Raw genomic sequence first — 16,390 nt, 5'->3', positions numbered from 1 at the left:
TGCTCGTTTTGAAAGAGAGGAGAGCTTTATATAGGGACGGGGATGATGGAAAATTTTTGAAAAGTTCGGTTTAGTTTTAAATATTGTGAATATGTCCTCCAGATATTACTTGGGCTAATATTATATAGCCCACGATTATAGTGCAGGGACGCGGACGGGACGGGACGTGGACGGTTCGGGACGAAATTCGCCCCGTCCTGCGTCCCATGTTAGAGTATGGACAAAGGACGGGACGGTTTTTCGTCTGGGGTCAAAAAACCGTCCCGTCCAGTCCTCCCGGAACGAATTTTCGTCCCAAAATTTGTCCCAGACGAAAAAATACATTATATATTAATAATATATTATAAATTGTCCTCGCCGGGCCACATGTCAACATCTCAACCGTCGGATGTGAATCCGACGGTTCCCAGAGGACGAAAACCGTCCCGTCCAGCGGTCCCCCGGACGAATTTTCGTCCCAGAATTCGTCCTTGCCCCCGGAAGGGATGATTTTTTCGTCCGGGGATGAAAAAACCGTCCCGTCCGCGTCCCAGCACTATACCCACGATCACCTATTTTTTGGAGTCTTGTCCCAACTAGGGAACGGCACGTCCGGGATTTGACGGGATGGATGACATGTGGTCACAGACCGGGACGTGACGAGAAGTCTGTCACGTCTTCCGTCCCGTCACACGTCCTAGGATTTTAGAAAAATTCATCACATTTGTGTCGCGCTTCACCGACTCCATCATCCGGTCTTTGTCCTGTCACCAGACGGCCTTAGCATCACATTTGGTGGTATAATGTGTTTTAAAATATTTTCATGCTTTTAAATTTTTGTAAATTTCCACTTTCTTCATGCTTTAAAATTTCCGTCATAAACATCATTCGTGACGATCGTCCTGTCACCTCACAGTCCGAGACCCTTCGTCACCATCATGGGTATTCCGTCACCGTCCCCGTATCCATCACCGTCATGGGAACAAAAAAATTATCCGCCGCCATCACTGTCACGGGACAGAAAAATTATCTGTCACTATGACGAATGACGTGATGGATGACGTTTGTCATTTCCTTGTCCCGTCTAGGATAGAAGATAGATCACTCTTATGAATTTTGGACTCCCACTTGGCTTTCCCTCTCGGCTCTCTCAACACTTCCTCTCTACTCCCACTCAGTGGATGATTTTCATGTCACGTCAGTTGTCTAAGGCCCCCAGACAGTCAGTTTTTTTGTTACATGGCAAAAAAATTGTCTCGTCCAACATCCCGTCATTCGTCCAATCTCTTGGAGGGGATGATTTTTTTGTCCATGGATTACATTACATAATCATCCCATCTGTGTCTGTGCACCATACTTCATTAATCATATGCTCAGTATTTTATATATCTATAATCTCCGTGGATAACGTCTATTAAAGAAAGAAAACAGAGTGCAGTTTGGTGGAATGAGTTAGACCATAGTACCATCATGTTTATGAAGATAAATTAGTTTTGAGAGTATGGTCAATGAGACAATTGTGAGATTCAAAGCTATAAATAACTAAAATTTAATTGGTATTTCATGTATTGAAGGAAAAACTTTTAGATCGAGGGTAATTTATTTGACCAATGAAATTGCATAGTCAACGTCGATATAAATTGAACATATATTTTTTATAAGTCCAAGGATTTTGAATAAAGTTCATCTCTTGAGATATGAGTTTGGGAAATTTATCGTGCAAAAAAATTGGGGAATCTTTTGAGCTAAAATTCTTGTGTTATTAAATTTTTCGTATGTTAAGATTTTATAGAGATTTATTAATAATTATTTTTCAAAATAAAGCAGTGCAAACGATTCAGTTGTTGTTTTTTTTTTAAGTATTCAGTTGTTTGATTTCATATACTTTCAAAATCAATCAATGCAGTTCTGTATGGGGCGATAAAAATAATCATTAAAATAGTTTGCATGTATCTAGATAGTGGAACCAACAACTAGACTGTCAATATTCTACCAAAGAAACCAATCAAATGGCAGATGATATTTGATTGCTGTCAATTTTGCAGATGCACCACGCTACTGGACATTAAATAAATATAAATCCGGAAATGTTACTAGAGTGAAACCTTATCACCTTTCTTCCTAAACTATATCTTCTCTTTTCTAATAGGTTAGGGTCTGATAGGTTCCGTGATCTCTTCTATGTTCAAGGGACGTAAAATAAAGATGATATATACTTTTGAGCCACTGACCATATTTGACATTCAATGAAATTGAATTTTTAACTTTCCTATGCCACATATATAATTGTAGTGTAATCAAACTAACACGAAGGTAAATTCCAATGGGAGGAATCAATCAATGAGTTATATAATAAGGCAAGACAAATAGCGCTACTTAAGGCATGAAATACTAATCAACTGTATAAATTTGACTGGTCAAGCTTTATGTTGAGTCAGGCTAAGTTAGGAATATCAGCATATACATTAAAAATAAAGAAGGGGTGGACAATCAGATGGATAAAATTTGATAGACTTATTTATTTACTTCACTGAATACGATATTGTCATGGAAAAAAATATTAAATAAAATTAGTTTGATAGGATATATAGCCTGTCGGACTCTGGTTTGGAATGGATCATACTTATCAATATATTTAAACGTGTTAATTCAATAATATTTGAAAAAAAATGAATGGAAACTATATTACAAGATATAGAGAGGAAGGGAATTAAATTCCTAAACATGATCGTAAAGGCTTATTTAAGGGTTTCGAATAATTGAGAACTGATTGAAATACGGATTAAACTATAGAATCAAATTAAATTAAACTAAAGTAAGGTGTGTGTCGCATTAGAGGGGTTTGAATTGGATTGAGAAGGAATACTATAGTCGTCTCAATCAACTCGATTGGTTAATATGTTGTATTGAATTGGATGGTCGCAAAAATAATAATAGAGGCTAAATTTGTGTTGGATATACAAGTAAATTTAGAGTTCTGAAATAATATTGATAGTGAAATGTGACTAGAAGTCTCTAAACTGAAAACAGGAAGGGTGAATACCCAATAGCTATGTAAATGTTTGAGTCATTCGCCTTCTCTTCATTAGATAACATTATATGTAAATTGAATAAATAGCTTTAGCGTTCAGACACCTGCATAAGTGTGTATATTTTCAGGACAACCTGATTCAACTTTTTTATTAGGTCATAAATATGTTAACTAAACCAATATAATAAATGGAAGGTCGTGCAAGGTCAACGGATGGTTAATTGATAACCAAAATATCTTAGAACATTCGTCCATATTGAAAATATGTACACTTTGGATTAAACTGCAGAGTTTCCACCTAGTTTCTTCATGTTTACAAAGGAGGAAAAGTTTGGAACAGCCAGTGAACACATTATTATCTGAGAAATAACAAAAATACAAGCTCTTGGAAAAAAAAAACTGAAGACCCACATCTAGTTTTGATGGAAAAAAATCAATTTTTAAGGGTTTATTCTACACTTATTTATGCCATTACAGGATTTCCAATCATGTTACTGTACTCAAAACTTTTAATGATAAAATGGAAATATATGAAACATCATATGTGAAACTCTATTTAAAATTGTTTTCTCTCTCTTGGCGCGCATGAATAGAATAATGGTGCGGAGACTTTTGAAGGTATCTTCCATTCAGTGAAGATGTTAAACTACTGCCAGCTGCAACTCTGGTTCATCAATTATATCAGAAGGGCCCTTCTGAAACCGTTCATTCAGACTTTATTAATATCAGAAAAGACCCGTTGCTCTCTCTCTCTCTCTCACTTACTCTCAAGTCTCCTCCGTTCCCCCAGTTGAAACAAAGGTTCTTAACGGTGCCCCAAGGTAAAACCTTGGTCTAAATTCCCAAAGTTTTTGGTGATTTATTGCACACATTTATGATATCATGATATTTGAATTAAAATATTGTTGGAACATTGAAATCCAGCCACGTGAGATGGTAAATACTATTATGTTAAAAAATAACTAAACTTTATTAAAAGGTAAATTATGGGAACCTCCATGAAAATTGGTGTGCATCTCACGCTGAAATATATTTATTTATTCCACTGTTCTTGGGTCAAACCTGTGGTAATTCCATCACATATGTCATAATCTTGGATTGAATAGAATGGTAGGAGACAACAGTATTTGTCAGCATGAAAAATAACAAATATATGGATCTTTTCTCGCGCCCCTACTGAGTCAAAGGGCTAAGAATCTCAATTCCACTATTTTTGTGTCTATCCTTGGATAATTTCATTGTACATGCCATCGTCCTGAATTGAATACGAAATGAAAGACAACAGTAGTTCCTTGCGTTAAAACAATAAATATAAGGGTCTATGAAAATTCAAAATTTTATATGAATGAAAATTTTTGGATCAGAAAAAAAATATAGAGATTCTTAATGATATAATGAAATAAAATAGAACTTAAGGATGAGGTACTCAACATTTGCGAAAAGTTGACTCTGAGCCTGGGATAAATTGACAAAATTATAACAAGGCAAACGAAGGAGGGAATGAGCTAGGCCGATAGAAAAAATAAGTATTGTAAAAAATAAGTATTGGCTAGTTAAATATAAAATTATGTTTAAGGATTAAGACAAGTGATATGAGATTGCATCATAACTCTTATACCTCTTCACAACATTCCCCAATCCTGTCATAAAGACTACCTTTCTCATGTCCCCACACTCACTATATCCCTATAACAGTTTAGCTGACTTATGGCTAGATCTGTGAATAAGGGGCAAACACAATGCATAAATACCAATCAAATATTTCCCTAAAAACATGGAGCTTCTAGTCCCTCTCTTCTGCCACCTAGGCTTACCTTTTCAATTTAGCCACCAAGGCCATTATTAGAAAGACAATGTAACCCAATTGCCATTATTTTCAAAATTTGATCTCAAATAAAAAAAGTTGGTAATAAAAATATAACCAAAGCTAAAAATATCGTACTCTTCCCAAATAACGTAATAAGATCCTCTATTTTTTGATTTAATATTTATCATTGCATTGCTGGTCATTGATTGTAATATCAATTAAAAAAATAAATAATAACAACCCTTCTGATATATGAATTTAATCCATTTTTACATGTTCTGGTTACCTTTGAAATTTTTCTAGCCATTCTACATCTGCTTTTATGTTAACATACAATATCATAAATTTTAATTATGTACCTTATAAAATCGGCCAAATAACCAGATATATCGCACATTTGATCTCATAATTTTCTGTAAAAATAGCAAAGAATCACATGGAATTGATCATAATTTATGTCAAAAAATAAATAATGCACTTGTCATATATTCTGGAAATATTTAGATAGTTTTCTCAATATGGACTAGGCACAACATTATTAGTGAATCTTATAAAAATAAAATGGAATTCATATAAAATATAGAACATGAAATCTTAATATCCTAAAAAGTATGGCTTAGAGTCTAAGGTTTTGCTCGTCTATCATTCTGTTATACCTCTATATTCATAGGCATAAGATAGTGAGTTAATTTATTTCAAAAACATATTGACATTTGAATAGTAAATGCTCCAATCCTTTACTATGGGTTCACCCAATTTTTTATATCACCTCTCTTTCATCGAAAGAATAAAGGCAATTCTGAGTGGAACCCAATAGAAGTAAAACTGACTCCTCTACTTATCCAAAAAGAATAGCTATGTAGGCTAATCCAAGATGATTATTAAATTTCATCCCAATTAGTTGATCTCAATACCACTTAAACTATTTGTGCAAGTTGACATCCTACTATTATCTTCTTCAGATGCATTCTCTCACTTAAGAGAAACTGTACAAATGAATGCATAGATATTACTAACGCTCAAACACAAGATAATACATATTTGCTTCGATTTGAAAATGGCTCCCCTATGTTTCAGGAGCAATTGGAGGTATACCAAATAAAAAAAAACTGACTCACCAGCTTATCCAAAAAAAAAAACTATGTAGGAAAATAAAAGAAAATTTTCAAATTTCATCTCAACTAGTTGATCTCAATACTACTACAAATTATAATGCAAGTTCTCATCCTGATAGCATTTAATTCATATACATTCTCCAAAACATTTAGGAATGATTAGACATTACAAACACCCAAACACAGGAATATTTAGATAGTACATATTTGCCTTGATTCCAATATAATTCTCCTCTGCTGGCAAATCCAAGACAAAAATTAAATTTAATCACAATTACTCGATCTCAATACTAAAAATAATGCAAATTAACATCCTACTAGCATCCCCTTCAAATGCATTTCCTCACCTTAAGAGAGACTGCATTTATGAACAATTAGAATAATGCAAACTTTGAAAGAAATATTTAATGCCTGGAATTTTTGGTCTCAACTCTCAAGATCTGAGAAAAGTAAGTGTGAAGGGTTCTCGGATCCGGCTAGTGGGTCCCGCGTACCTAATAAGCCCGTCAGCGATTTAAATTGCGCCGGCTAAAGCGCCGTCGTTTGCCTTCGTCTCTCTCGCAGTGGATAGCGGCGGCGCTGACTTGTCGAAGAAGCATACGAGAAGAAGGACCGTAGTTTCTGCCTGGTAGTGATTTTCAAACGCATCAACTTCTCAAATCCCGTTCGTTTTCAATCTCTGCTTGTCGTTGTTTGCAAGTTTATCGCAGATTTCGCGGTTATGGAAATGTTAGATCTATTTCTTTGTGCGTTTCTTGAATTTTTTTTGTTATTTTTAATTTCAACGGGGACTGCAGTTCTTTTCGTCTCTTCATCGGATTTTTCTCTGTTCTTTCTCGTATCCTTTTTTTTATTTTTATTTTTTTGTGCTTCTTCGTGCTGTCTCCGCGGAGTAAAAATTGTTTTTTTGGTCTTGCCGAGTTTCTGCTCGAGTAAGTTAATCGAGCAGCTATAATTTGCGAAATCTATGTACTTTAAATGGACATTCTTAGGAAATAAAACGGAAGGCACGGTCAAATTGATGTTTTGGTCAGTGCGGTGGAGACTAATAATGACTAAGCCTATTCAGTTGATTTTCTCTTTTCAGTGTAAATATTCTGTCCTCGATGTAGATCTCGTTCCTTTGTGCGTTTTTTGAATCTTTTGTTCTTTGTAATTTTAACTGAGACTGCAGTTCTGTTCGTCTCTTCATCTGATTTTTCTCCGTTGTTTCTCGCATCTTTTTTTAATTTTATTAATTGTGCGTCTTAGTGCTGTCTCAACTGATTGAAATTTGTTTTTTGTTCTTGTCACGTTTCTCCTCGTGTAAGTTAATCGAGGAGCTATTTTTTGCTGTATATATATATTATTAAATGGACATTCTTTGGAAATGAAACGCACGGCATAGTCAAGTTGTTGTTTTGGTCAGTGCAGTTGAGACTAGTAATGACGGTGTATATTCAGTTGATTTTTTATTTTCAGTGTAAATATTCTGTCCTCTTGGTAGATCTCGTTCTTGGTGCGTTCCTTGAATTTTTTGTTCTTTGAGCTTTTATGTTTTGGTCAGTGTAATTTATGTCTCTTCATTGGATTTTTCTTAGTTGTTTCTCGCATTTTTTTATCTTCTTAGTACTGTCTCCTCTCATTAAAATTTTTTTTTTGGTCTCGTCACGTTTCTCATTGAATAAGTCTCTGGAGGAACTATCTGTTTCTATACACATTTTTTTAAATGGACATTGTTCGGAAATAAAACGAAAGGCATGATCAATTTGATGCTTTGGTCGGTGCAGTGGAGACTAGTAATGATCGAGCCTATTCAGTTGATTTTTTTCGCATTCTCCGTATCTCTCCGCTTGTCTCTACTTGCAAATTTAGTGCAGATTTCGTGGTTATGGAGATGTTGGATCTCTTTCTTTGTGCGTTCCTTGAATTTTTTGTTCTTTGCACTTTTAATTCGGACTGCAGTTCTGTTCGTCTCTTCATTGGATTTTTAGTTGTTTCTCGCATCTTTTTTATTTTGTATTTTTGTGGTTTTTATTACTGTCTCCTCATTAAAATTTGTTTTTTTGTCTCATCACGGTTCTTGAGTACGTTAACCGAGGAACTATCTGCTGTTCTATTTTTTTTTTAAATGGACATTCTTTCGGAAAAAACTCAAGGCACAATCAATTTGATGCTTTGGTCAGTGCAGTGGAAACTAGTAATGACGGAGCCTATTCAGTTGATTGTTTGTTTTTTTGGTACTTCAACGTTTTTTCTTTTCCACTTAGTTCCTCCAACAGGCTTCCAGTTCTCAACCTGTTGGTTATCAAATCCTATTCAGTTGACTTGTCTTTATTCACACTTTTATCAGATATTTAGCAGTTAAGGAGAGGTTAAATCTTGTCTTTTGTGCGTTCTTTGAATTATATTTTTGGATGTGGACGGAAGATTTGCGAAGCCTTTTCCTTGGATGTTATCATCCAAGGAGGGAGCACTAACTTTTTCACTTGTTAAGATCCCTCAGAGGTCGGAAGAGAGTATCATTCATGCTCCTCTTTCTTCTTGTCATACACTGTAGTTATTTTTTTCTCTTCATCTGCTTTTTTCTCAAATGTTCCTCGCCTATTTTGTTAATTTTGCGTCCTTATTATTTTCTTGGTCTATTGAAGTTTTATTTTTTTCATCTTGTTGCGTTTCTAATTTAATCGAGGAACTATGATTGGCAAGAAACATCATTTTAAAATGAACCTTTGTCTGGGATGAAGTGGAAAGCACGATTTATCTTATGATTTGGTCAGTACAGCAAACATGATTTAAATCGTAGATTTTTCTGTTGATTTTTTATTTTTATGCATTTACAGAATTTCTCTCTACTAAAATTATTGTTTTTTCTACCCATTTCTTTTCAACTTGTGTAATTTTCATTCATTTAACCTTTTGACCATTTAAATTACTCTGATACAAGGTTTTCATCAGATTTTCCGTATTATTTCCCTCTTGATCATCTATTGGACGTTATTTTAAACATAGCTTATGAATAATTCGCGTGTTCACATTTTTCGTTCTATTTGCACTATTTTTTAAGGAGAAAAAGTGAATACTTTACTTCAAAAAATTGGACGCAGAAAAGGTATGGCCAGTAAAGGAGGATCCAATGGAAAATCAAAGCCAGCAGATGGAAAGTCAAAGCCAGCAGATGGTAAACCGAAGACAGGTAACAACCGTTAGATCTCTGGTCATCATGAGTAACCGGTGCATGTTTTCAAGTTCTGACATATTTCAATGGTCCCTTCTCTCAAGCAGGGAAGAAGGAGGTAAAGAAGGAAACAGGGCTTGGTTTAACTTACAAGAAAGATGAGAACTTCGGAGAATGGTATTCTGAGGTATAGTGGATGCCATTACTCTTTCTGGAGGATTTTTAAATGGTTCGGCCCTTCATTTTTTTAGTCAAGATCCTGCATTTCATGCTTTACGGTCTGGCGGCCAAAGGATATCACCATCCTCATTCAAGAAATAATGACAGCATTATCCTGGTTGGATACGAGTAATGAGCAAGGTAGAGGAGTCAGTGGTGGGCAGATGAGTAGATTTGTCCCTCCATCGTCATCATCATTGTCCTCGTCATCATCTGCTGCTTGGATGATGATGAAAATGACGACTTTATCATTGTCATCTTAGTTGTGGATGAAGGAGAATGATAATTCATCACGGACCTCTTGTGATCATCATTAAGGCGACAAATTCTAGCCCTTAGGTGTAGGCAATGTTTCCTGATCTTTCTTTTATTCCGTTTTAAGTTCTCAAATATTTACTCGTCGGTCAGCAAAGTCAACATGTATTTATAAGATTTTCTGTATAATAACACCACGGTGGAGTGTCTCAACTGGAGTATCCTTCCTTTCTCAGATCAATGTATATTTTTCAATTTTTTTATACGCTGTCTCAGAAGCTGCTATGTTTTGAACATAAGTATATGATCAACTGAGCTTCTGATAGCGCGCAGATAACTGATCTTGAGATGCTTGGCTTATACTATTTCCAGGTTGTTGTTAATAGCGAGATGATTGAATACTATGACATCTCCGGCTGCTATATCTTAAGGCCTTGGTCCATTTCTATCTGGGAAATCTTGCACGTAAGTTTAGTGTTTCTTGTACATCTATTATCACTTAATTAAATAAATTCTGATATTTATGGTGTAATAAAAACAATAAATCAACCTATTTTAGTTTAAAACTGTATGAGTTTTGTTATTCTACACTTCTGCTTAGAGTACTGTGATTTAATCGTTCTGTTGAGTGTAGTAGGCAGTACTACTCATAGTTCTCTGGCGCTGTGCTATGTGGATCACAGCCTCTGAATAAAAAGGGAAAAGTATCATTTCTTGATTTAATGCTGATATTTTTCTGTGATCGGCTTCGATGCATTTTAGAGTTTTTTTTCTGATGTTTCTGCAAATATGATAAAAATGCAGGACTTCTTTGACCCTGAGATCAAGAAGATGAATATCAAGAATGCATATTTTCCTCTCTTTGTTTCGGATGCTGTATTACAGAAGGAAAAGGATCACATAGAAGGTTTTGCTCCCGAGGTGAGAATATCTCATCTCATCCATCTTGATGGTAATAAGATTCAAGTAGTAATTAATCACATCATCTACCATATCTTAATAAATCAGTTTCTTCAAAAGAAATCCAATTTTTATGGCTTATTGATTGATTTAATGAACGCATGCGAATATCTTCCCTATTAAGTTCCTTCTAATGGTTTAACACGATCGTTGTCGATTTTCATTGAATTTCATGAGCAATTAGGTTTGATTTTTGAAGTTCTGGCGTTAGTTATTGTCAACCGAAATTTCAATATTTTAACGAGAATGCCCTTAATGTATGATTTATTTCCTTTGCAATTCTTAAAAGATTAATGTCTAGATACGTGAAAATCTATCAATATTCTCTAAACATTATTTTCAGAAAATTAGGGACTATGCCCTTGAATTTTAAATAACACCATCTGTATCAAAATTTACAAGAAACTCTGTAATTCTGCCTTAAAGGTTTGTCAGTTGCAGCATGAAGACCTTTATTCGCCGTTTGCCATAAGCGATGGGCTTAGTGCATTCAGAATGTTAGCCCTGGTTAAATTCTGACATTTTAATTAGTTATTTTAATATTTTTGTTAGGTGGCTTGGGTGACAAAGTCCGGAAAAACCGATTTAGAAGTCCCCATTGCAGTTCGTCCTACAAGCGAGACTGTGATGTATCCATATTATTCAAAATGGATAAGAGGTCACCGGGATTTGCCCCTGAAGCTTAACCAGTGGTGTAATGTTGTTCGATGGGAATTTAGCAATCCTACGCCCTTTATCAGGTGGATATCATCTCTGCCTTATAATCTTTTGCTTCATTGCTGATATTGTGGTGTTTTCTTTCCTTTCTCTTTCGCTGCTTTATTAAGTTCCTCAAGTTCTGATATGCCGGTGTGTTCTGTCTGAAATATGTTTCCTTAGTACTGTTTTTCATGATCTATAGGTCTTTCTTGAGAACCTAAAGATGCACATGCATTAAACTTTGCTTCGATGAAATATAATGGTGCCATTCTTATGTTTTATAATCATTGTAGGAGCCGTGAATTTCTTTGGCAGGAAGGTCATACAGCGTTTGCTACCAAGGAGGAAGCAGACCAAGAAGTATGCATCTTTTCATCACTTTTTTCTCATTTTACTTATATTTATCCTCATCCTTATCTTCTCTCTAGGCCGGGATATTGTAATTGCTGCTTTCAAATTCTTGAATTTTGCAATAATGTAAACGAACCACTAATACCATTATTAAAATTCGGAAATATTAACTAAAATCTAGCAGATGTTGTTTCTGACACCTTGCCGGCATGTTGCATTGAGTTTAGGTTCTCGAGATACTAGAGCTCTACCGGAGAGTTTATGAAGAGTATCTTGCAGTTCCCGTGATTAAAGGAAAGAAAAGTGAGTTGGAAAAATTTGCCGGTGGGCTTTACACTACAAGTGTTGAGGTATGCTATTTATTCTTAAAGTTTATGTTTCAAGGTGTTGTGTACGAATTTTTTTTAAATGGATTTATTCTTATTTTCTTCTTCCTTCTTGACATCACTTTTTTTATTTTCCTCAGGCTTTCATCCCAAACACTGGCCGGGGAATACAAGGCGCCACATCTCATTGTCTTGGGCAAAATTTTGCCAAGATGTTTCAGATCAACTTCGAGAATGAAAATAGAGAGAAAGCCATGGTCTGGCAGAATTCTTGGGCTTACAGTACTCGCACGGTACTCAACTCCATACATCGTTAAAAAATAGAACTAGTATTCACTCACAAAAAAGAACTAGTAAATTGGTTGCGTTTACTAGTTTAAACGTTATCAACTTATTGCTCTATCCTGTCTGCTTCTTTCTCATTTTTCCGCTGTATTTATATCTTTCTCTGTAGAGTTCATCATCGTTCCGTTAACAAATGTATAATCCTGTGTTAATACTCTAGAAATAGCAAAATTCACGTTGATTGTTTTCAGTTTTGCTTGGTTCTCGACCTTCCCTTTACCAGAATTCTGATCAACTCGCTAGATTCAAAACACATGATAACTGGTTAATGCTATCCGCTTTTCAAGTTTTGCATTAATTCCTGTTTTGGGCATGTCGATCCTAGTTTATCAATACAGTATTTTCTGCTATTTGATTTTCCCGTTGATTTGTGGTTAGAAACAAAACTTCCGCTCTACGTTGGACCTTGACGTGGCTTTCCCAAAAGTTTGACTCCTTTGGGACAAGTTTTTATTGTCGTCATTATTTATCTGATCGGTCGCAGAATGAAGTATCAGTTTCGTCATCACCTCTTCCTTGTCTCATCATTTGTTGTGTACCAGACGATGACATAGTTTGGAGGATGATGATGATGACATTGACAAATTTATCGTCCATTGTGTTCCCTTTCTGATTTCCTTGCGATAACTTTCGATTTCTATTATCCTTATCTTTCCACTTGGGCGATAAATTCATCGTTGTTTATCATTCGTTGATATCATTGATATCATTGATATCATTGATATCATTGATATCATTGATATCTAGAACGATGACGAGTGGAAGATGGATCATCGTCATCATCGTTGATATCATTCGTCATCTGATGACCAATTCATCGTTGTTTCATCTCATCATTTCATCATCTCATCATCAATTTGTACTAGTGGTCGATGATGCATATGAGGATGATGGCGGTGAATTGGTCAACATCTGCCAACCTTATTGTTCCCTTTCTGTTTTCCTTGCCAGTAGTTTCTTTTGAAATGAACCCTACAGTCTACCAAGGTTTGGTGTCCTCTTCATCATTCGTCCAAATGATCTGATGATGAATTCATTATCTTGTCATTTGTATCGCGTCCCAGATAACGATGACTAAGTTTGAGGATTATCTGACGATGATGAGTTTGTCATTATCATCCGCAGTGTTCTCTTTATGCATTCCTTGCAAGAAGTTTCCCTTTTCCGTGGCTTCCTTGAAGGATTACATTGTTCGGGAAAAGATCATGTTAAACTTCTCTTGCAGATCGGTGTGATGGTGATGGTTCACGGAGACGACAAAGGCCTCGTTTTGCCTCCAAGAGTGGCTTCTGTCCAGGCTATCGTGATCCCCGTGCCGTACAAGGATGCAGATACTCAAGGCATATTCAGCGCCTGTTCTTCAACTGTGAGCTTGCTCAATGCTGCAGGCCTGCGAGTCGAAGCTGATCTGAGAGACAATTATTCGCCCGGCTGGAAATACTCTCACTGGGAAATGAAGGGTGTCTCGCTAAGAATCGAAATTGGCCCCAAGGACTTGGCCAATAAACAGGTAATTCTATTTTTTTTAGTTTTATTACGTTCTTCGTACTGTCATATCTCCTCTTTCTCAAGATCTTCTTAACTGCATGTGATTGGAGATTGAGTTTATGGAGAGAAAATATACGGATCCAATGTGGGTTTTCTTTAACTGGAATCCGCATACTTTCTCTCTCCAGGATTTGAATAATATTAGAAATGGGATATTTCAACATCTAAAATTACTTTCTCGAGAATTTTTAAAGCCATTGATTCTCTTCTTTTTCTTAGTCTTGGGTTGACTATATATCCAATGTTTGATCGTTTTCTTTTCCGCCAGTTCTAGCAACCATTTCTCGCAGTTATTAAATTGAAATTCTCGATTCTTCTTGCTTATTAAGTTCTTCTCCCCTCTATATTATATTCCTTCCTCTATGTTCCTCTAATTTTTCTGTGTTGCACTAGATTGAAGTGAAGTAACCTTTAAGGAAAGACAAAGTTTGATCTCTCTCTCTCTCTCTCTCTGTCGGTTCATAATATATTGCAGGAATTTCTATTTGTTTCTTACCGTTCCTTTCAGGGGAAAAACAGTCTCTTCTGAAAACTTTGAATCTCTGTTGAAGAACTCTTTGGGTGGTGTTACATTACTCTTAACATATAATCACTCTAAACTGCGCTCTATCTTTCCTGTATTTTCAAGGTACGTGTTGTTCGACGTGATAATGGAAGCAAACAGGACATACCTGTTGACAACTTAATTGAGGAAATTAAGAAGATCTTAGACAATGTTCACGAGAGCATGTTCGAAAAAGCAAAGAAGAAAAGAGACGAATGCATTCAGAAGATCAACACGTGGGATGAATTTATCGCTGCTCTGAATGAGAAGAAGATGATCCTTGCCCCATGGTGTGATGAGGAGGTATCTCACTACTCATTAGCCCCATTGTTCTTTAAAACAATATTCTGTTATAAGGCCTGGGGAGGGAAGACGGATGACGGAATAGGACAGACCGGATGGAACGGGATGGCATTTTGGTCAGTTATCCGTCATGAAGTCTGCAGTTCTGTTCCGTCCGCTCGCGGGTTTGGACGGATGACCGATGACGGCAAGGGACGGAAAGGATGACGAATTCTCATCCGCCCGCTAGCCTTATTCTGTAGGCAGTATTGATACGAATCAGTGGGCTTTAGGTTTGGGTGGCAATGATGATGAATTCGTCATCGTCATTGTTATCTTTTTTAATATGAGACCAACGATGTTACAATGACGAGAGGATGATGAATGATGACAAATTTATCACGATCAGATGATGCGAGCTTATAACGGTGTCATCATTATCTTAGGTTACTCTATTTCGTCCCAGAAAAAATGAGAAGGATAAAAATATTTGCTGATCTAGTTGTTCATTGTTGAGGATGAGTAGATGTCGAGATCCTTGACGCCCAACATCAATTCGTCATCATCATTGCCATCATCTTGCATATTTTGGCAAGACGGTTGATTCATACGTATGGCAACAATGATGGCGTGACAATTTGTCATTGTCATCGTCGTTGTCCGCTCGTCATCGTCATCCTGGATGCTGAACCCTTGCTTCAGTCGCTATTTTATTACAGAAATGCTGAAAAATATAAATTATTTGCTGATGTAACTGTTCCTTATCTATCCTATCTCAGGAAGTAGAGAAAGACGTAAAAGCCCGTACAAAGGGCGATATGGGAGCAGCGAAGACCCTTTGCACTCCATTTGATCAGCCAGAACTTCCAGAGGGTAGATCATTCTCTCTTTTCCTGATCTTTATTTTTATTTAAATGAACATGATTTTTTTCTTGTTAAAAATTCTTTCAAGTGGAGAGAATCGGAGAAAGATGGCTCAATCTCTCTCTTAATATTTCATACAGGAACTCTTTGCTTTGCCTCTGGGAAGACTGCCAAGAAGTGGACCTATTGGGGTCGTAGTTACTAGTTTGATGATTCATCTGGGCAGCATGATAGGGTATGTTGACCTAAATCTCCGCTTACTTCTATTATTATTAGCCCTATGCTTAGTTGTGTGGATTAAATCGGCATTTTTGGATGCAATTTAGGTTACCGAATGTTTGATGCAATTTAGTATCCGTTTTTGGATTATGAGAAGATTACCTTTACATATACATGTCCATCTTCGCATCATCAGACTATAATTTTACATGAAACATGCGTGGTCCTGTTTTGGGGTCTTCATTGAAGCAATGGAAATAGGCATTCGCCAAAACTGAGACATCTGATGATGATCTTGAATATAAGTGAATCCTCTAATATGTTGTTCATCATTTTATAAGAGTTTTTGGGGTGATATTTGTGATCATTGCCTAATATTTTGATTTGTATATTGATGTTTAATATTGTTATAGTTGCTTGAATAAGATAATAAAATATAATATCAGTAGTTTTTTGTTTATCCTAAGTCACAAGGAGAACGTTTTGATATCAGACAAACGAAATTATCATATGTTCTGCTAGGGTTTGTAATTCATCTGAAATACCATTAACTTGGAATGCCTAGATTGGTGAATACATTGGGCGAGTCCTAAATGGATCGATCAAACCTCAATGCATCTAAAAACATAAATCACATTTATTGAATGAAACTAGTACACAGTAGCTTTAGCTTTATGAAGATATCTGAT

The 16,390-nt window shown here is 35.9% G+C and overlaps 1 protein-coding gene across 4 annotated transcripts; it reads left to right on the top strand.

Annotated features, from left to right (window-relative positions):
• Positions 1 to 6,419: 6,419 nt before the first annotated feature.
• Positions 6,420 to 15,851, top strand: LOC144705350 (Class II aaRS and biotin synthetases superfamily protein). 4 transcript variants are annotated; one of them, XM_078577966.1, is made up of 13 exons: positions 6,420 to 6,560; positions 9,019 to 9,107; positions 9,197 to 9,276; positions 9,936 to 10,028; positions 10,368 to 10,484; positions 11,076 to 11,263; positions 11,516 to 11,582; positions 11,801 to 11,923; positions 12,040 to 12,192; positions 13,470 to 13,754; positions 14,421 to 14,639; positions 15,398 to 15,491; positions 15,623 to 15,851. In XM_078577966.1, exons 2-13 carry the CDS (start codon positions 9,026 to 9,028, stop codon positions 15,685 to 15,687), a joined length of 1,566 nt encoding a protein of 521 aa, XP_078434092.1. In that variant the 5' UTR covers positions 6,420 to 6,560; positions 9,019 to 9,025; the 3' UTR covers positions 15,688 to 15,851. The 4 variants fall into 4 exon arrangements, with proteins under 4 accessions (XP_078434092.1, XP_078434094.1, XP_078434096.1 ...); XM_078577968.1 differs by having other exon boundaries at positions 6,445 to 6,560; positions 8,979 to 9,107; XM_078577970.1 differs by having other exon boundaries at positions 6,493 to 6,560; positions 9,024 to 9,107.
• The last annotated feature ends 539 nt before the right edge of the window (positions 15,852 to 16,390 follow it).

This window comes from Wolffia australiana, chromosome 7 (assembly GCF_029677425.1).
Source record: "Wolffia australiana isolate 7733 chromosome 7, ASM2967742v1".
Classification (NCBI taxonomy): domain Eukaryota; kingdom Viridiplantae; phylum Streptophyta; class Magnoliopsida; order Alismatales; family Araceae; genus Wolffia; species Wolffia australiana.
Note: the sequence above shows the minus strand (reverse complement) of the source record. Positions and strands in the feature narration are given on the sequence as shown.

Excerpts from the sequence above, each read along its gene's own strand:
- LOC144705350 (XM_078577966.1), top strand. The coding sequence starts at position 9,026 with ATGGCCAGTAAAGGAGGATCCAATGGAAAATCAAAGCCAGCAGATGGA. Across the intron at positions 9,277-9,935 it reads TCGGAGAATGGTATTCTGAG|GTTGTTGTTAATAGCGAGAT; the intron begins GTATAGTGGATG and ends TACTATTTCCAG. Across the intron at positions 11,924-12,039 it reads TTTACACTACAAGTGTTGAG|GCTTTCATCCCAAACACTGG; the intron begins GTATGCTATTTA and ends TATTTTCCTCAG.